We start from the raw sequence: 17137 nt of genomic DNA, 5'->3' as shown, positions 1-17137 counted from the left end.
GCCCCTGTTACAACGATAATTCACGTACGTACGTACAATAACTCGAGGCACATCTTGATATTCTGACCCCTCCAAATTTATTGCGTCGCGTCGTTCGTGAATAACTTAGATCGCGTTACACACGAATCTTTCGCTAGTAAGAAAGGACGGAAGAAAAAGCGAGCAAAGAAAACAAAAAAAAAACTTCTTTTGATCGACGAGAATTCTTACCGATCGCTAAACGAGATTCAAATCAATTTCAACGATCGATTTTCAAGGTCCCTCGAAAGTGTGATTCGAAATTGCGGGTCGCAGATACTGTACTGTGCAGATCATTATGAATAGGATTTTTTTTTTTCTTTTCCAATTGATTTGACGTCAGTTTTTTGATCGATAAAATTTGAATCAACTTTTCAATCCATTTCAAAGAGATTCAACAGAATCACGTTCTATTCTTATCGATTTCTTTCTCATTTTTTTTTTTTTTTTTCATTATACACCAAAAGCCGCGTCATTTTTTATTTACTCAAGTATATTATCTGCAGCTGTAGTCTGTGTACACGCGTCGTTATCAACCCCATTTTTCAACAATCGATTTTCTGTATTCCCGTTGAATCAGCGTTTACCTTGAATTTATGAGTCGTTGAGTTGGAAAGGTGCGAAAAAACTAAATGCTAACAAAATAAAGATAACGATATTTTCATTATTTTATCACCTTCTTTTTTCTTCGCTCAAAATTTTTCGTCCGATACAACGTTACCCGTTCGAATCGCAAGGCAAATACCCATACGTATACACGTGGATTATGGGCATATACGTTAGATTATTGTACGTAATATAAAAATAACGGTTTTCGATAACGCTTCGCTTTGTAACTCGTTCCGTCCAATCTCCAAAAAAAAAAAAAATAGAAATATCTAATCAGAACGCGTTGTGCGCATGGTAAATTTATGGGACATTGTATCGGAGCGAACTACAATTATCGTACTTTGAGATTCGAGATTCGAAAGCGCCGTCGTCGTAGTGCGAAAAAAATCTACCTACATAAATAACGCTATAATTTTCATTTGTGGAAGGCGATTTCCAAGTTTCGGTGCTCGGGGCTACCGTCGCGCGCTGCGGAATACATTTATTCCCCCTCGAGATCCGCGATCGCAAAGCCCCCCAGTAAAACAACCTGCAACTTCGGATTACGTATACACGTACGTACTATACGTTACATCCAGGTCACCGTTCGTCGCGTACATTTTCTTCTCTCGATCTCATCGCCCCCTTCGTTCCAACTGAAACGATCGTGCAAAGATATTTGTACGTGATATACTGCGGACGAGACGTCGCGGCTATACGTGTACGAACGGTGCGTCTAACTCCCTCTGGAATTCATCTGGAATTCTTCGAACTGCGTTTTCTTTGCAGTTGCACAACCAGCTCATAGCGGTCCAGAAACGATTCTCTTCTCTAGGATAGAAAAAAAAAAAAAAAAAAATGGTTCCTCGAAACAACCGGATCGTTCGTCAAATCAACGAAACAAATTTCATTGAAAATCCCCACAGACTCGACAGAATAAAAAACAAAAACAAAAAAAGATTCTCAGGATTATAGAGGAATTCATTTTAATCCAATGAAAATTCGACCTAAAATTTTCTATCAAGAATTCGAAGCGATTATCGATAAACTCTTCGAAAATTTCGAATAAATAAAAAGGAGTTTTCTTCCCAAATTTTGCATACAATGCATCTGTGCGTTTTTCCATATATTTACACGTGTTATCTTTATCCCTAGGAAGTATTCAGTCGTGTTTTGTTTTTTTTTCCGTTGCTCGAGTGCAGGTATAATTCCATCCGAAAGCCTGCAACCGAGTAGGGATGCGTATAACGCCTCGAATCGAAGGTGTCGATTGTTAATCGGAGGGCGAGAGATTCGTCGGTGTAAAATGAAGCGATATTCCGCGGCTATGGGATGAGAATATTAGCGTTGTCCACGGTGTCCGGTTGCAGACTGAGTCAAACCAGTTTCTTTTTTGCGCAAACTGGATTTCTTTCCACGGAGGCGACCGGATCGAATCGCCGAGAAGCGCACCGTTCTCCCCATCCTCGTGTACACGTATAGCGTATACACGGGCTGACTCTTTCCCCGTAAGTTAAAGAGAGCGAAGATCAAAGGAACAAAAGGAAACGGAAGATAAAATGAACCGAGTTATTACAGCCCCTTGGGCTGCAGAGAAAATATCGCTCTAAACGTTGTAGTTGCAGGACTCTTACTTTTTACCCCCCTCCCTTCGTCGCCCTTCAACCGCTCTCTTCCCACTCTTTCCTATTTATCGTTGGTCTGTGAGAAAAATTAACGTCGTTCAATTTTTTTTCTTTTTTATGAAAACGGAAATCCGCATTGATCGATGATCAGTTTTTTTCATCGATCCAGCTGCGGATTTGAAACCGAGAAGTTTAGGAAAACTCTGTTGCGAAAAACAAAAGCATTTCAAATTCCTCATTGAAAATAACAATCGAAGCTCAAAGTCGATCGCACGCAGCAGCAGCAACAACGGCTCGGCTCATCGAGGTGCAAGCTCTCTCTCGAAGAAAAATCCACAACTAAATGTAAGAAAATTGTCTAGCACTTAACGACCAAAGTACGTATGGGTGCTCACGAACGTGACCAGAATTAATGGACACCTTGTCAGTCCGCACGCAACGGGCGCTATAGGCTGGATGGATACACAGGCGAGGAGAAATAACGGACGTAAGAAGAAAAACAATTCCTATGAATATTAACGTAAGTAAATTTCAACATCATTTAAATTTTTAAGAGTTAACAATCAGGCCGTATCGTGATCTCATTGACATCGATACGGGAAATTAGATCGGAAAATTCAAACAATAAAACTGAAATGCGGCTCCCATTGAAAATGTTTGTCCAAACGTAGCCCCGATGAGAACAGCGGATACGATTTTTCACGCCATGTTTGTTGGGCGCAACGATCTAAACTTCACGTTGTTGGTTCCTGTACTCTAGATTCGCTGTTCAAAGTGACGCGGCGACACCTTGACGAGCAGATGTTGATGCTGGTGAAGACGACACCAGTCAATGGACGAGGACGATTGAAACGAGTTTTCCACGTCGCGTCGTACGTCGGGTATATTACGAAATAATGCGCGTAACGAAACGTTCGCAACGTCAGAGACACGCGTCAAGCCGCCAATTTCACGGAATATAAATAACGCGCGATTTTCTCCGCCGCACAACTCGTACGAAGCAATAGTCGCGCTAGTCCTCACGTAGCCGCAAACGGAAGTCGCGTGGGCGCGATTAGAGCGCGGTATATAAAGTCTCCCACGCCTCCGAGGTCGTCTACAAGGTAACCGCCAACCCCTGCGAAAAACTTGCACGTCTACGGGGTGTCCCATCTCGAACGGAGGAAGCTCGAACAAAAATCGTTCGCCTTTCGTTTCAACTAATCTCCGAGTCTTTGCAACCAAATCGCTCGGAAGTAGCTCTGGATTGCCTCGGGCTACTCCCGCCTTCCGACGTCCCCGTGTCGAGGCTGCTGAATCCGTTTTCGCGATAATCGAACGCTTGATTGAGAAAGCAACACCGTTCGCATGGGATACCGATACTACACTGTGCACGTGCGAGGTACAATCTGTAGCCAGTATTGTAGAATGAATATACTTGTAAGTATTTTCTCACATGCGCGCGAAATGCAGATCCTTGATGCGTCATCTGGTGCAGTCAGGTGTGAAATCCCCTTGGCGGGTTCGCTCTGTCTTTTATAAGTATGTGTGCATACGTTACAGGTATTCGTGTAAGCGACAGATATGGGTGAGTGTAGTACGTGTATTATAATGCTTAGCAGAAAGTTGCTTCATCGATTCTCGTACACGTGCACCAGCGACACTTACGTACATAGGAAGTGTGTTCGCGAGAATTGTGAATCGAGCGACTAACAATTTGTAAAGAATGTTAAAGTTTTTTCGGTCGAATTGAACGTATTTTGTCGATAGATCGAAATAATTGCATTGTATTAATCAATGGAGAAGAAGTAGACGCGTTAACGGTCAACACTTCACACCTATTACAGGCGGCTGATTGTCGTGATTTGTTAAAAAAAATTATTAAACGCAAGGCCGTACGAGGTAAAAAAATTACTTGTGTAAAGATTAACGTGCGGGTAAACATTCGTAAGTATTTAACGCGTATGGTTTATTCAATACGAATAATCTTTGTCGACTTTCGCGACAAAAGCAAATTATCAATACGGATATATTTTCTATACGTATACTTAGTGCTACTTAACGCTTGTAATATCGATACTTTGGAGGCTAACACCAATCGTCGCCAATCATCGCACGTTTACGTTAATTAGCTACACAAACGGATTTATAAATGTACGTATCATGTATATATACATCTTTACATAATCCACCGCCAGAATCACCTCCGGATTTCGAAAGACCGCTCGTACGTTGCGGTAAAAATTTCGAAGATTTTTCGCACCGCGTCGTGAACAAAAAATATTAGAAAAATCAAAACGAATACCGTAAATCAAGAAAAGTATAAATCTGATATCTGTGATACCGTGAATTTCTGCTACCGTCAGAGTTAGCAAGAAATTGGCATCATACGTTCCGGGATTTCAACATACCTTATACCTCTTCGCTTGTGAGTTAATAATAATAAAAAAAAAACAAAAAACAAAAGGTTTCATTTGAATTTGGATCGTTTTAAAAATCCTCGCAATGACATCGGCGTGAGGCCGAGGTAGGCGCCTGGGCAATGGTAAACGTAGTTTCACGACCACGACCAAGATACCAAGTCCACGGACTCAAGAGCCACGATCACCCGGATCATAAGGTTAACACTTCTCTAATCAATTTAAGCTCACAAGCGGCGCACACGAGCCGGTCGTTTTAACGACCAATTCTAGAAAAATGGGAGCTAGTTTTTGTCCAATTTCCTGATAGACACGAACGAGAAAAAGTCGAAACACGTTTGAAATTGATTAAACATTTTTTACCAAAATGCTGTTCCATATATCAGAAAACTGAGGTATAGCGACACTCCGATAATTCTCGTAAATTTTTGTTAACCTTGGATGTAATACGTATATCGGTGTCTAGCTATCGTAACAGTCGACGACGGTGGGCGTATCAATTTTCAAACGGACGCGTTTCGGATCACCGGATATTTTACAAACTGTAAAACGAGGTGTAAATTTCACGCGTGTGACGACGATCGTTGATTTATTTCTTTCACTTTTTTGTCCGAGTTGATTATTTCTTCTCTTTTTCCTTTTTTTCTTTTTTTTTTCTGAGTCAAACCGAATTTAAACTCAAGGTTATAAACGTTGTACAGTATATTGTCATCCACACGATTTTTATTTTATTGTTAGGATGGAGGCCCTGAACAATATCAACCTTTGTTTAAAATTTTTCACAAAAGCTGAGAGCGCGTTGACTAATGTCACCAAAAGTTTGCGTTCGGAGTCAAGATTTGTCAACTTTTTTTTGTTAAATTGCCTCCGAAAACTCGCAATCGAAGAACTTCGTAATTGCAAAATTTTTTCGAATTTCGAAATGAAACGAGAGTATTGATTTTTCTAGTTTCCAAATAATTTATATTGTATTCACAGGTGGTTATATAATTATTACAAATTGCTCGCTGTAATTTCACTGCCCATTTATCTAGTTCTCCTTTTGTTTTATTTGTATCTTTTTACTTCTCACGGATGACGAACATTTTTATTGTTGGTCACAATCGGACGCTAGACGGACGTAGTGGCCACCGACAATGAGACAGAATTTATGTCATTATAAAGATATTAATATCGGTCGTTCATGTCGCGTCTGATCTATGTATAATGCGACGCACGTAATCGCGTCTGACGTTTTATGAAAGGTTCTATTCATTCATATTCGACAATTGACGCGAGCTTTCGAACGTCCGAGCAGCAGCAGCAATTTATAATGGTACGATATCAACGTGAGGACGAACGCGACGATAGTGAAATATTACCCTTCGATAAATTAATGCGTTAATATTAAAGAAAAAAGAATATTAATTGACGAAGAATTATATTCGTTCATATTTTTCGCCCTTCTCGTTGTTTCGAATCGCAGTTAATAATTGAAGATGCAGTTCATCGGCTATTAAAAATATTGGTTTATTTTATCGTTCGCTTGGAATGTTGAGTTATCACGAATTTTCGTCGTCTCTCGATTACTCATCTCCTGGCTTACAAAATATAACGAACAATCGTACACAGGTATACATATATAAATCAAGCAATGTAATTCTGATTAATAATCAAAAAAAACAATTAATTAATAACGACCACTCTTCTAAAGTTAGAGTAACCTATTTTGAGATTTATCGAACCTTGAAAATTCAATTTCAGTCGTATACAGTAAGTCTCGTTTTTCTCCCGTGAGTCCAACTTCCACACAAAAAGCAAAATGTACGCGTGGGTGTATCGAACGAAGAATTTTTGAAATTTTAATTAGCGATTAATTATGCAAATTGATTTTTTGTTCTCCTCTTTTATTTGACAGTGTGACCCGATTCAATTCTTCGTTATAATATTTATTATACAAATATCATACGTTACGCTGACTTTTCAACAGTAAAATCTGTGTCACCCTCATATCTTATGAATGACAACGGCACGGAAAGACAATCAAAAATATGAACCTATGTATGGTGTATTTCGTGTCAACCCGACCCACTTTGGATCTTAACAATTTTCTTCATTCCTTTGTTTCAATTTTTTTTTCTCCACATCATACGTAATAGCACCTGAGGTATATAGCGTTGATAAATTTATCTGACTTCAAATTGTCGAAAAATAAAAAAGTCAAAGTTTTTACCACATCATTATATCATCTGAACAATTTTAACATAGAAAAAAGAAAATGATCGGGTTCTGAGCCTGCAAGCCGAATTGACACAAAACGCCTCGTACAAACAAAGATGGCGAGAAAAAAAAACTCACCTGTCCCTTGATTTCGATCTGTTAACGTTGTTGTTGTTGTTACTGTTGTTATTATTGATGTAATTGATAACGTTTCTGTTCAGAGGTTTTCTGGGACCGAATATTGTCAAAAGTGGGTCTTTCCGAGCGCCTGACGGTAGCCCAGCCGCCGTCCTTGGGGGAGGCCTTGTGCTGGACTTTGATCTGAAAAAGAGAAAAAGGCAAAGAGAATCAGAATCGGTCACGGATTGTATCCCGATACACGTGTGTTGTTTTCACGGACGATTATAGACATAGTTTGAGGCTCCAGATTTGATTCTGCCAGAAGATTCAGAAGTTTATTGGCGCCAATGAATTTTGTTGTGGATTTTATTATCATATGTTTCTTGAGGATCAGAATCGCGCTTTTGATACGCATATACCTCTACATGGTCCTGCCCAGCGATCCGCGATGCTCAACGAATAGTGAATCATGCGTGTCAAATTATTTTGGTGATATTATCGATCTGTGATTTCACGTAGTATACAAATGAATGTGGGCGGAAACGGAATTACGGTGCTCTGAATTGATAGATATTGCTGATAAATCCGATTGATGCACTTCATTTTTTCTCTCAACTTTGTTATATTACACTCATGCAAATTACACGTCACAAATATAGTCCAAAAATTGGTGTAACGCGAAGAGAAAAGCTCAAGTCCTTTGAAATTGTGTAAAGAAACAAAAAATGGAAAATAAAAATTACGGTTAGGGGACACCCGGGTTTGAACCGGGGACCTCTCGATCTGCAGTCGAATGCTCTACCACTGAGCTATATCCCCAGATGAAAGAATGGAACATTTAGCGAGTGAATAACCGTTTTCTAACCTCGGGAAATCGGGGTTAAAATTTTTTTTCCCAAATATAATAATTGTCGGGTGCCCGAATCGCGTTCGGAGATCATTATCAACGAGATATTTGCTGACGAGAAGATAAAATTTAGTCAACAATGTAGCGCCGATACTTCTTGTCGATATCTTCCGATGGTGAATGCCTTTTTTACCGGTCGTTCGCATCGTACTTGATAGACCGCACTTCCTAGGATATTACTCCGACCGTCGGTAAAGCGGATTTCTATAATACAACGGATGGCCGTAACAAATTTCGTTTTTACCGATTTTCTGGTTAAGACAACACAGAAATCTCTTTTATCGTTTTTCAATCAGCAAATTGGGGCCACTCAAAACATGCTCCTGATAAAATTCGAATAACGTTTTTATCAAACTTGTAGAAAACAAAAACAGTAAATTTCTTCAACGAATTTTTTCTGTCTCAGGAATACCCTTCAAAATTCTTTCGTAGTACGTTAATACTTTCACGAACATTAATTTGCGCATACCTGTAATTTCCATAGCAAAAAATGTCACGGTCTGCTGGTTTTTTTATTGCACCATATTTGTTTTCTTTGTCGAATTTTTAGATTAAAAACAATCTTGGTTCGTGTAGGCATCGTTTAAAAAAAGATGAGAATATTTATCGTCCACATACCGTGCTTCAAACGAGATTTAACCGACTCCCCAACGTCTTGAAAATTTAAGTAATTTCCGCAGTTTTATGAAGACGTTATTTTCTTCTCTTTCACGAGCTCGTGCAGTCTACATAGTATACCCGCGGATTTTCTGACTTTCAATTAGTATTCCGACACCGTAACAATCCATTACAAACTTTACGATCCGGTAAGAAATGCTGCAGGTGCTTGTATACAGGTATACGCATGTGTGCCGAATAGTGAGGAGACAGAATTTCGAATTTTGTGCGACTCGGTAAATGCGAAATCCCGCGGATAATAACGTAAATGAAATAACAACGCGCGTCGTAAGTCGCGTCCGGACCGTCGATTGTCCCTAATTTTCAAGAGACACGCAGTCGCCGACAAAGACGCTGATATTCGGTACGACGTTTCACGATTCTCAAGTAATTCCCTTGGCAGCTGGTACGTACGTACGTACATGCATGCACGATGGGATTGTCCTCGATGCGCCTCAATCTTTATACGAGAAGCTCTTGCGACGGGTTAGTCATCGTTGCGCTTATATTGTATGTATACGTATATATTTTATTGTATTGCACGTAACGGGGAACACGCGACACGACGTAACGCAATACCTCGACGCATTGAAACGTGACGAATGCACTTGTACAGATCGCCGATGAAACGGAGAGAAATATAAAAGAAAGGAGATGAGAGAATTAAAAAAAAAAAAAAAACAATTGTCGTAAAAATTGAGCGGCAAAAGAGGGTGTCACGTGACGTCGACTAATTTCACACCGCTTCGCATCTATAAATAAAGAACACAGGTATATCCCGCGGTGCTATTTCTAACTCACGTGAGTCAACAAAATGTATACTCGCCACAACAATCACTCGTTTTGACACCTCGGCTCGGTTGTGGTGACTGCTAGACAGGCCTTGCGGTGCCCGTTATCTCATGTCCGATTTTATTGCCGTGCTTTATTTATCCCTCCGCCTGCTACACCGTGTTCGATAATACCTATCGCACACGTGGTACGGCTTGGCTCGAAAAAAACTAGGGGCGAGAAATGTATGTTTTTTTTTTTTTTTTTTCTTTTTCTTTCAATTTTGAACGGTTATAAAAACAGAATAATTTATAGATACAACCAACGTTCCGCAGGATTATCTCAAGATATCGAAGTGGAACGGGACGACGGTATACGTGAAATATATGATCTGTAGAGCAACAGGCCAGGCACACTTTTGGTGAAGGTAACTATTGTCATTAGAAAGCTATATTGTTGCATCGCTGATACATTAGAAATGATTCCTAACCGATCCATTGTATCGCAATAAAGTAAAGATCGTTGATTTTCAAAATACTTTCAATTCGTTCTTGATTCCGAGTGAAAAAAAAAAAGCAAAATCCGATTTGATCCACGTTACATTTATTCCGATCGGTTTTAACGAAAACAGTTGCACATCTAATTCGTGTATCTGATTACTGTTCGGGTCCGAAGGATGAAAGAGTTCGTCCGACGTTGGGAAACACGTTCAACGCCGATCGAAAACGGAAAAAAAAAAAAAAACTGAGAATAAAATTGAGAAAAATAAAAAAAAATTCCAAGACACGGCCCATTGTTTCAGGCGTGACGGACAGGACACTACCTACACCGCACATCCACGGGCGATAGGTTACGTAAAAGTATTTTGAAAGGTTTGATTTTTTTTTTTTTTTTTTTTTTTACATGGATAGATCGATCGCTGACGTCATCCGGTCGATTATTGTCGAACGAATTCGGGTCTGGCGGACGTCGCGACGCGTAGGGCATTAGGGCGGATCGACGACTACGGACTTTATACCACGTAGATACAATGATTATATTGTAAATCATTGACGAAACTATGCCGCGTCTGGACCAGAACTGATATACAAGGGCATACTCGCGTCGCCGGGCCAGACCGAGGACCAGACATTAAACAACCAAATTGATAGACACACTCATCAAAAACTATATATTGCGGTTACTTGCCCGTATTTATTTATATAACGTATATACGTATAGTATACACATATATCTGTGTACGCGTTAGCATCAACGAGTGAATTTATTAGGTCCAGGATATAGTGGCCTTGGCATTGAATTAAATGTAATTTAAAAGAGATTACGCTTGATATGACGAATCGGCGTCACCCGTAATGTTGCACTGCACGTGCACGATGCATTCCGAAGCACCTACGAAGTTTCGGTATTAAATTTGCAGTTTTTCTGCAACGATTGACCGTAGGGTGTGAATATATTCTTTTAGTTCCCAAGAAAAATTGCAGGTATTTGCATGAGATTTTCTATTTCTGTGCAGAACCTACTGCACAGAAGCTATGCTAACCTAGGATGATATTAATCATTCGCCGTAACTAAATCTACGACGACCTACTCTGGGTCGATTCCTTCATTTCTACCGCATTCTTTATTGGTTTTTTTTTTTTTTCTTCTTCTTCTCATATCTCCTGTACCGAGAATCTAACGGATATTCGAATCCCCTCACACCGAGTAAATCTATAGTAGATCCGTCCAAAAGCGAACAGATTCAATCGAATATTTTACCCTCATCTATATGTAGCGTAACGATACCGTGGATATCTCGCAATAAACGTTATCGAGATCTCATTGGACGTTTTACTTGTACAATAAATTATTTATGTGCGGTCAGCGATCGGATTATCGTATCCGCTTGATATGCGGGCGGTTGATAAAAAAAAAAAAAAACAAATGATATTACGGCACATTCGAAAATGAGGGGTGAAGAAGAAAAAAAAAAAAAAAAAACGAAAAATTCTGCGAAATATTACGCGCTTCGAAAGTTGACGGTAAAATTGACGGATACAAAAACGTTGTGGCCTATGCGGTATCTCGATCATAAAATTTATCGACTCTTACTTATCACTTAATCATCGCCATTTGTCACCTCAAGTTCTGCCGCACGGTCGACCTACTGACGTTGCCCAGTTTCTGTTCTCTACGACGTAACGCTGCAGGCTATACGTGCCTGTGTATAGTGTAGTGTATAAATGTATGTACGCCTATGCCTGACCTGTACCTGTGCACCTTGTACCTTTATACGAATCTTTGATATATACATATATGCGTAAAGATACAAATATATGTACACACACACGGTTAGTTTGACTTTGTCGGCAGGAGGTACACTCCACGCGTTATACACACAGTCTCGATGCAGAATACAAACCTGCCTCTCTTTCTACCAACATCTGTTACGTGCTACGTACTTCTACGTTCTCATTGTTCGTTTTTTTTTTACCATTTTGACTTTCATTCTTCGATTTCTTTTGGCAGTAAGCTCTGTCAAATGTACTGCGAGTAGACAGTATCAAATTAACATGCGTGCCCCGTTATCCTAAATATTCTACATCTTTTTCAAGGTTATTCATCCATTTTTTGAGGTCGGGACCGAGGCCTGAGTCGAACGGATTAATTATTTGCTTTGACGAGGAATTACTCGTACATTATAATCGGACACTTACTGTGATCGTGGAGTGGACGGTGCGGCGGATCCTTTGGTCGTAGGGGATGGCCTGACCCCTCGTCTAAAGGGTCCCTGAGCCTCCGGGCTCCTTGACATGCCGTTTCGCGCAGGCTGCAAAAAAAAATAAATAAAATCATCAGAGGAACAAAAAAATTACAGCTTCAATCGATTCCGTTGAATTGCTGCTCTGAGATTTCCGCTGATAGGATTTTTTCCTCTCATTATGCTCGACCGGAATTTTTTTTTCTTTTTTTTTCAACTCTACGGGATCATCTCCTTCGAACTTGTCGGCGAACTAGAAAAAATGGAGGGGGGGCGGGGGAAGTTCGAGGGCTGATTCACCGAGTGAAAAAAAATTCATAATTTTTTTGTTTATTGTATAAAGAATACGCATGAGTCCGAACGTTTGATCCGAGATATGACCACATGAAGATATATAAACTGAGACGTTTGTAAATTGTGTAAGGTGCACTGCAGAATTACGGAGTGTGGTTATCTATCACTTGATCGAGTGAACGGAGAACTTTGGTTCGAGAAAATATATTTGCTGTCTACTTCACACGACTCCGGTTGTCTTTCTTCCCTGTACAACGTACACACGCAGCTATGGGATTGGCTTCTGATAAATAATGTAATATCATGTACTCTAGCTACCTAAATCGACTGTAGTGTACACGCACATATGTATAGGTATAGAACGCCAAGGGGTATTACAATAAATTCCAAAAGGGTGTGTTATATCTGGGCATCGAAACTATCATCGATAAAATTCAAATTCCACACGAGATTGATAGACGAACAATATTTACACGCAACTCCGGATCGTGAAACACGCTCCGATTCTTTTTATTATACATTGCGTAGTTATCTGGATTTTTTTTTCAATTTTGCGGAAAAGATTGATAATCTTTTTCCCGTATAGAATCGAATTCAATGAATTGAAGAATGTCTCGAAGAATGATTTGTTATTTGTAGTCACTTCATTAATCGAATAATCTTTTTTTTTTTTAAATATATATTTACAAATCGCAATAGTTTCAAATATAGAGAATACCGTATAAACTGTGATGAAACTTGAATTTTTTTTTTTTTTTGGATTTCGATGCACTGGATTTTCATTAATTTGGGTACCAAAAAAAGGGTTAAATTTCGGGGTATAAATGTACATCAACATCCAATATATTTAAGGAATTTGAAAGAATATTTAGACCATGAAAATCAACGAATCTTAGAGTCATACAAATTCGACATCGGGACGACGGCGTAGTCTGGAAAAATCGTGTAAAAAATTGTTTCTCTCAAAGTTTGTTGAACTTCGAGTAATAGCGCCGCGTTCAGGAGGTCGATTCTTTTATTAAGATAACCATTTAAAGTGACATTGTGACAATGACGATATTAATTGCGCTGCGTGCTCGCTGATGTACTACGTACGTACGTACGTACGCTGCGTTACGGTATAATAAAGTCGTGTGAAACTTGGCATCGAGTTGTTCAATTAGTCCGTACATACACAACAGGCGCACGTCTTCCGAAGTTCTCGTAAATTCCGTCGCGATCACCTTTGACTTTTCAAAAGTACGCACGTTGTATGTATACGTTGGACGTATCGCTGAAACGCACATCCCGTCGCGTGTACGTATACTCGTCTCTTAATTAATGAAAAAAAAAAAGGGTCACAACTATTTTAGCGAAACGAATGCAACGAAAAAATGCAATATTAATTGAGTTGGTTCTCAAAGGAAATAGCTGACGTTGAACGCGGTTCAAGCTGTTGTTCGAAAATGCGGAAAAATTCACAAGACACATTCTGGTTCTGGGCGAATTTTTATTGTCCCGATAACAGCGATGAAATTATTTGAATTATCATTACCGATTTTCCTGCTAGAGAGTCCAACATTTGCTGAAGCATTGTGCGACAACCGCTGCAGCAGCGCGCAGTGGTTGTTTTTTTGTCGCTCTTGATTGAATTTTTGTCACTTCGCGACGAACACTTCGGTATTTTTTCGACGGATCAGTAACGGTGTATGAAAACCGTCGCGGTGTTGTATTTAATTTTTGTTTCAGCGATTGAATGTGCTTCGATTTTCCGTTGAATCATATCTCGGATAATTACCATATCGCGCGAGCGAACACTCGATCGGATTATAACGAATAATTATCAGGTCGATGAATAGTTGTCGTTTCGATAATTATTCCAATTAACAACGACCACCTTCTTATTACGATAAAGAACGATTGCTTCCGACACTCGCGATCGGCACACGTATCACAATTATCGCAATATCGATTAAATTAATTTTTTCTTCATCCTTTTTTTCCCTCGGGGTGAAAACTTCGCGGCTTACTATCGCGTTATGAGTGCTTCGCAGACCGACGGAATCACCGCCGCGAGACTTTAGGCGCTGGCAGCTCAAAATGAGATAAGAAATAAACCTAGATAGAGTAAGTTCGTTATCTTTCCGAGATAACTACGGACACACGCCGATAAACATGAAAAAAATAAATAAATAATATCATGTACGCCCGGTTAGGTTCATCGTGAATCGCTTCCTGGCCAAAAGCCCTTTTGGACAACTTTTTCGATTATAACTGGGCGGCCCCCAAAAAGTTGTGTCCAAGCGAGCTTGGCCGCCGAACGCATCACGATCAACCTCACCGGGTGTACCTTTATACGTTGTATTTAAGAATACGTCATATTTAGCCCAACTAAATCGGAAAAATGTGAAGGGTTTTTTTTTCGATTTTTGGCATTATTGGGTCTCATCAAGTTCTCGCCCTTTCTCTACTTTGTATAAAAAAAAAAAAAAAAATTAAAACGAAAACTACCAATGATTTTGAGACGAAACGAAAATTAGGTAATCGTCGTCAAAAGATGAATCGTCCAAAAGGATTTGTTCCTTTCGCTATACGGTCCGCGTAGTAAAAATGATCGAATAAATACGGCGATACACCTGTACTCCTATATACCTGCGGGAGCGTGAGGGTATATATATATATATATATGTAAATGCGGTACACGCAAGTCTTTATTTAGCAGCGCGGTGCATGGTAAAGTACAAGAGGGACTCCGATGCGATCGACGTTCGCGCATATACGAATACACACGTATACGCGTACGTTACATACTCAATATAATGCATTATACGCGCCGCGTGTGCGTATAATATACATATCTATAATCTACCCATACTCGTGCAGGGGAACGAAACCTTTCGTCGAGTTCGATGAACCCAAGGATATTACGTGAATGTTGTGTTGTACGGAAGATACAAACTTAGATCCATATGCACGAACGCGTATATACCTACGTACGTATACGTATGTAATACGCACACACGAATCTATATATACCATGCGTCCACCGTATCTTCGCGTCCGTGGATACCTCGCGTTATACCTGGACCGTCCGATCGTTTACACACATCGTTATCTACAACGCACGTATGCGTATACGCGCTCGAGATCCCAACCTGTACGCGTGTGCGATCGGCGAAGGTGCAGAAGGTATGTAATGTTTAACGCATACGTATGTACGTACGTACGTACGTGCGTAACGTGCACGCGTATGACGTATCGCACGTAATGGCTGCATCGTACAGTAGAACATCGAAGATCTGATATCCCGATGCAGAGCTCGCTAGGGACTACCGGTTTGTATGTTACAGTATATTACGCATCGGGTATATATATCACACATGTACCTATACCGGCCGTCGAACGCGCTGTTAAACGATATGCGGTAAAATTGAAAATTAATAAGAGGAAATTGCCGATTGTTGTACCAGGGGTGAAAAAATTTCCCGATTTTTTTTTTCATCCCCCACGAGTGGCGTGCGAGTGAGCAATTTTTAAAACGTCTGCACACCGCTAATAATCGCGTCCGACTCCTGTCGGATGTGGAGTGGAACGCCCGCGCAGGTGTGACGCCGATGGATTTGTGTAGCGGGTCAATTTTTTTCGATACATTTATCCGAAACGGCGGGAAGACAGATTTGGCGAATGAAATTCGGTGACTTATTTTTTTTAGAAAATTTGTAAAAATTGCCCGATGACAATACCGTTGAACTTCGCGGCGAAGGTGAAACGGTTCGATTCGTTTGTCGGGGGGGGAGAAAAAAAAAAAAAAAAACCAATAAATTAATCGGACAACGAACAGGTGAGGAAAAATACGCGACCGTGCGTATGTCGGGCATAACAGGACTGGAGGATAGTCAGGCGTAACATGAAAAAAGAAAAAAAAAAAGAAAAAAAGAAACCAAGAATAGCGTTATTTTAGCGTCGTCGTCGTCGTCGTCGTCGTCTCGAGTTCCCTTTTTTATCTTATACTTTATTTCAATTCTTTTCTCTTTTTATTTAAAATTCAGGCAAGGCGACGTTTGTACCGTACGAGGCTCTCGGCTACGCCGCGACTGACCAACGATACTCGGGCACGTATTACACATAAACACGAATCCTCTAACTGACCGAGTCACTTCGACGAAGTCTCGAAAACTCCTGCACCCTGGGGCGGACAGGCGCCGCGACGCCAGAGGCGATCCGGTACACGAAGCTAAGAATTTCCGGTACTTTAAAATCATTCCAGTTCTCATTGTTCTTTAAAGATTGCATTCCACCGCGTGCGAAACTCGTTGCATATATAGAAGGAATGTTAAGGTTGGGTTACACCTATACCTGTGTGTACAGGTGTGATATTTTCAGTTTACGGTTCACCGATTATACCCTCCAGGTTAATCGAAGCGGCGGCCATAAATCGCTGGAATATACGCGATATCGATTCAGTAGTGGAACTAAAATATCTATCGATCATTGCGTAAAGTAAACTCAAATTCGAAGCTACGCTTAATCGGAGACCTGCAGATCCGACGAAACGAAAAATTAAAAATTCAGAGTTTATCAATTTTTTTTTTTGAATCAGAGTTTTGATAAACGGCTTTTATTCTAACGCCGATGTAATAACGATTAAAAATTAAGAAACAAAAAAAAAAAAATGGCTGACGCGGTGGGTCTTATATATCCTTGGATTATTTCGATACGGTTGCAAATTGTGACGAACGTTATTTCTTCTTTGAAAAAAAAAACAAAAAAAAAAAAAAACGAAGTGAAATAAAAGTATTTTTAACGCACCAGGGATCGTCGATGATTTTTCGCGAGA

At 40.0% G+C, this 17137-nt stretch overlaps 1 protein-coding gene and 1 non-coding gene across 13 annotated transcripts in view; both read right to left on the bottom strand.

Moving 5' to 3' along the window:
* The window catches only part of LOC105692063 (cytospin-A), a 71570-nt gene that overhangs the window by 33221 nt on the left and 21212 nt on the right, over positions 1 to 17137 (bottom strand). For 11 of the 12 annotated variants that reach the window (XR_007276765.1, XR_007276766.1, XM_020855912.2 and 8 more), the window contains 2 exons: positions 11984 to 12096; positions 6968 to 7150 (listed from right to left, as the gene is read on the bottom strand). Coding sequence is in view for 10 of the 12 variants with exons in the window: in XM_020855904.2 (XP_020711563.2) it covers positions 6968 to 7150; positions 11984 to 12096 (296 nt within the window). In the remaining 2 variants the exon portion in view is untranslated. Of the gene's footprint in view, positions 1 to 6967; positions 7151 to 11983; positions 12097 to 13855; positions 14350 to 17137 lie in introns of those variants that run through there. The other variant, XM_048649242.1, reaches the window with a different exon arrangement.
* Positions 7697 to 7768, bottom strand: Trnac-gca. Its single transcript has one exon. It is a non-coding gene; the product is annotated as a tRNA-Cys (tRNA).

Source organism: Athalia rosae, chromosome 2 (assembly GCF_917208135.1).
Source record: "Athalia rosae chromosome 2, iyAthRosa1.1, whole genome shotgun sequence".
NCBI lineage: Eukaryota > Metazoa > Arthropoda > Insecta > Hymenoptera > Athaliidae > Athalia > Athalia rosae.
Note: the sequence above shows the minus strand (reverse complement) of the source record. Positions and strands in the feature narration are given on the sequence as shown.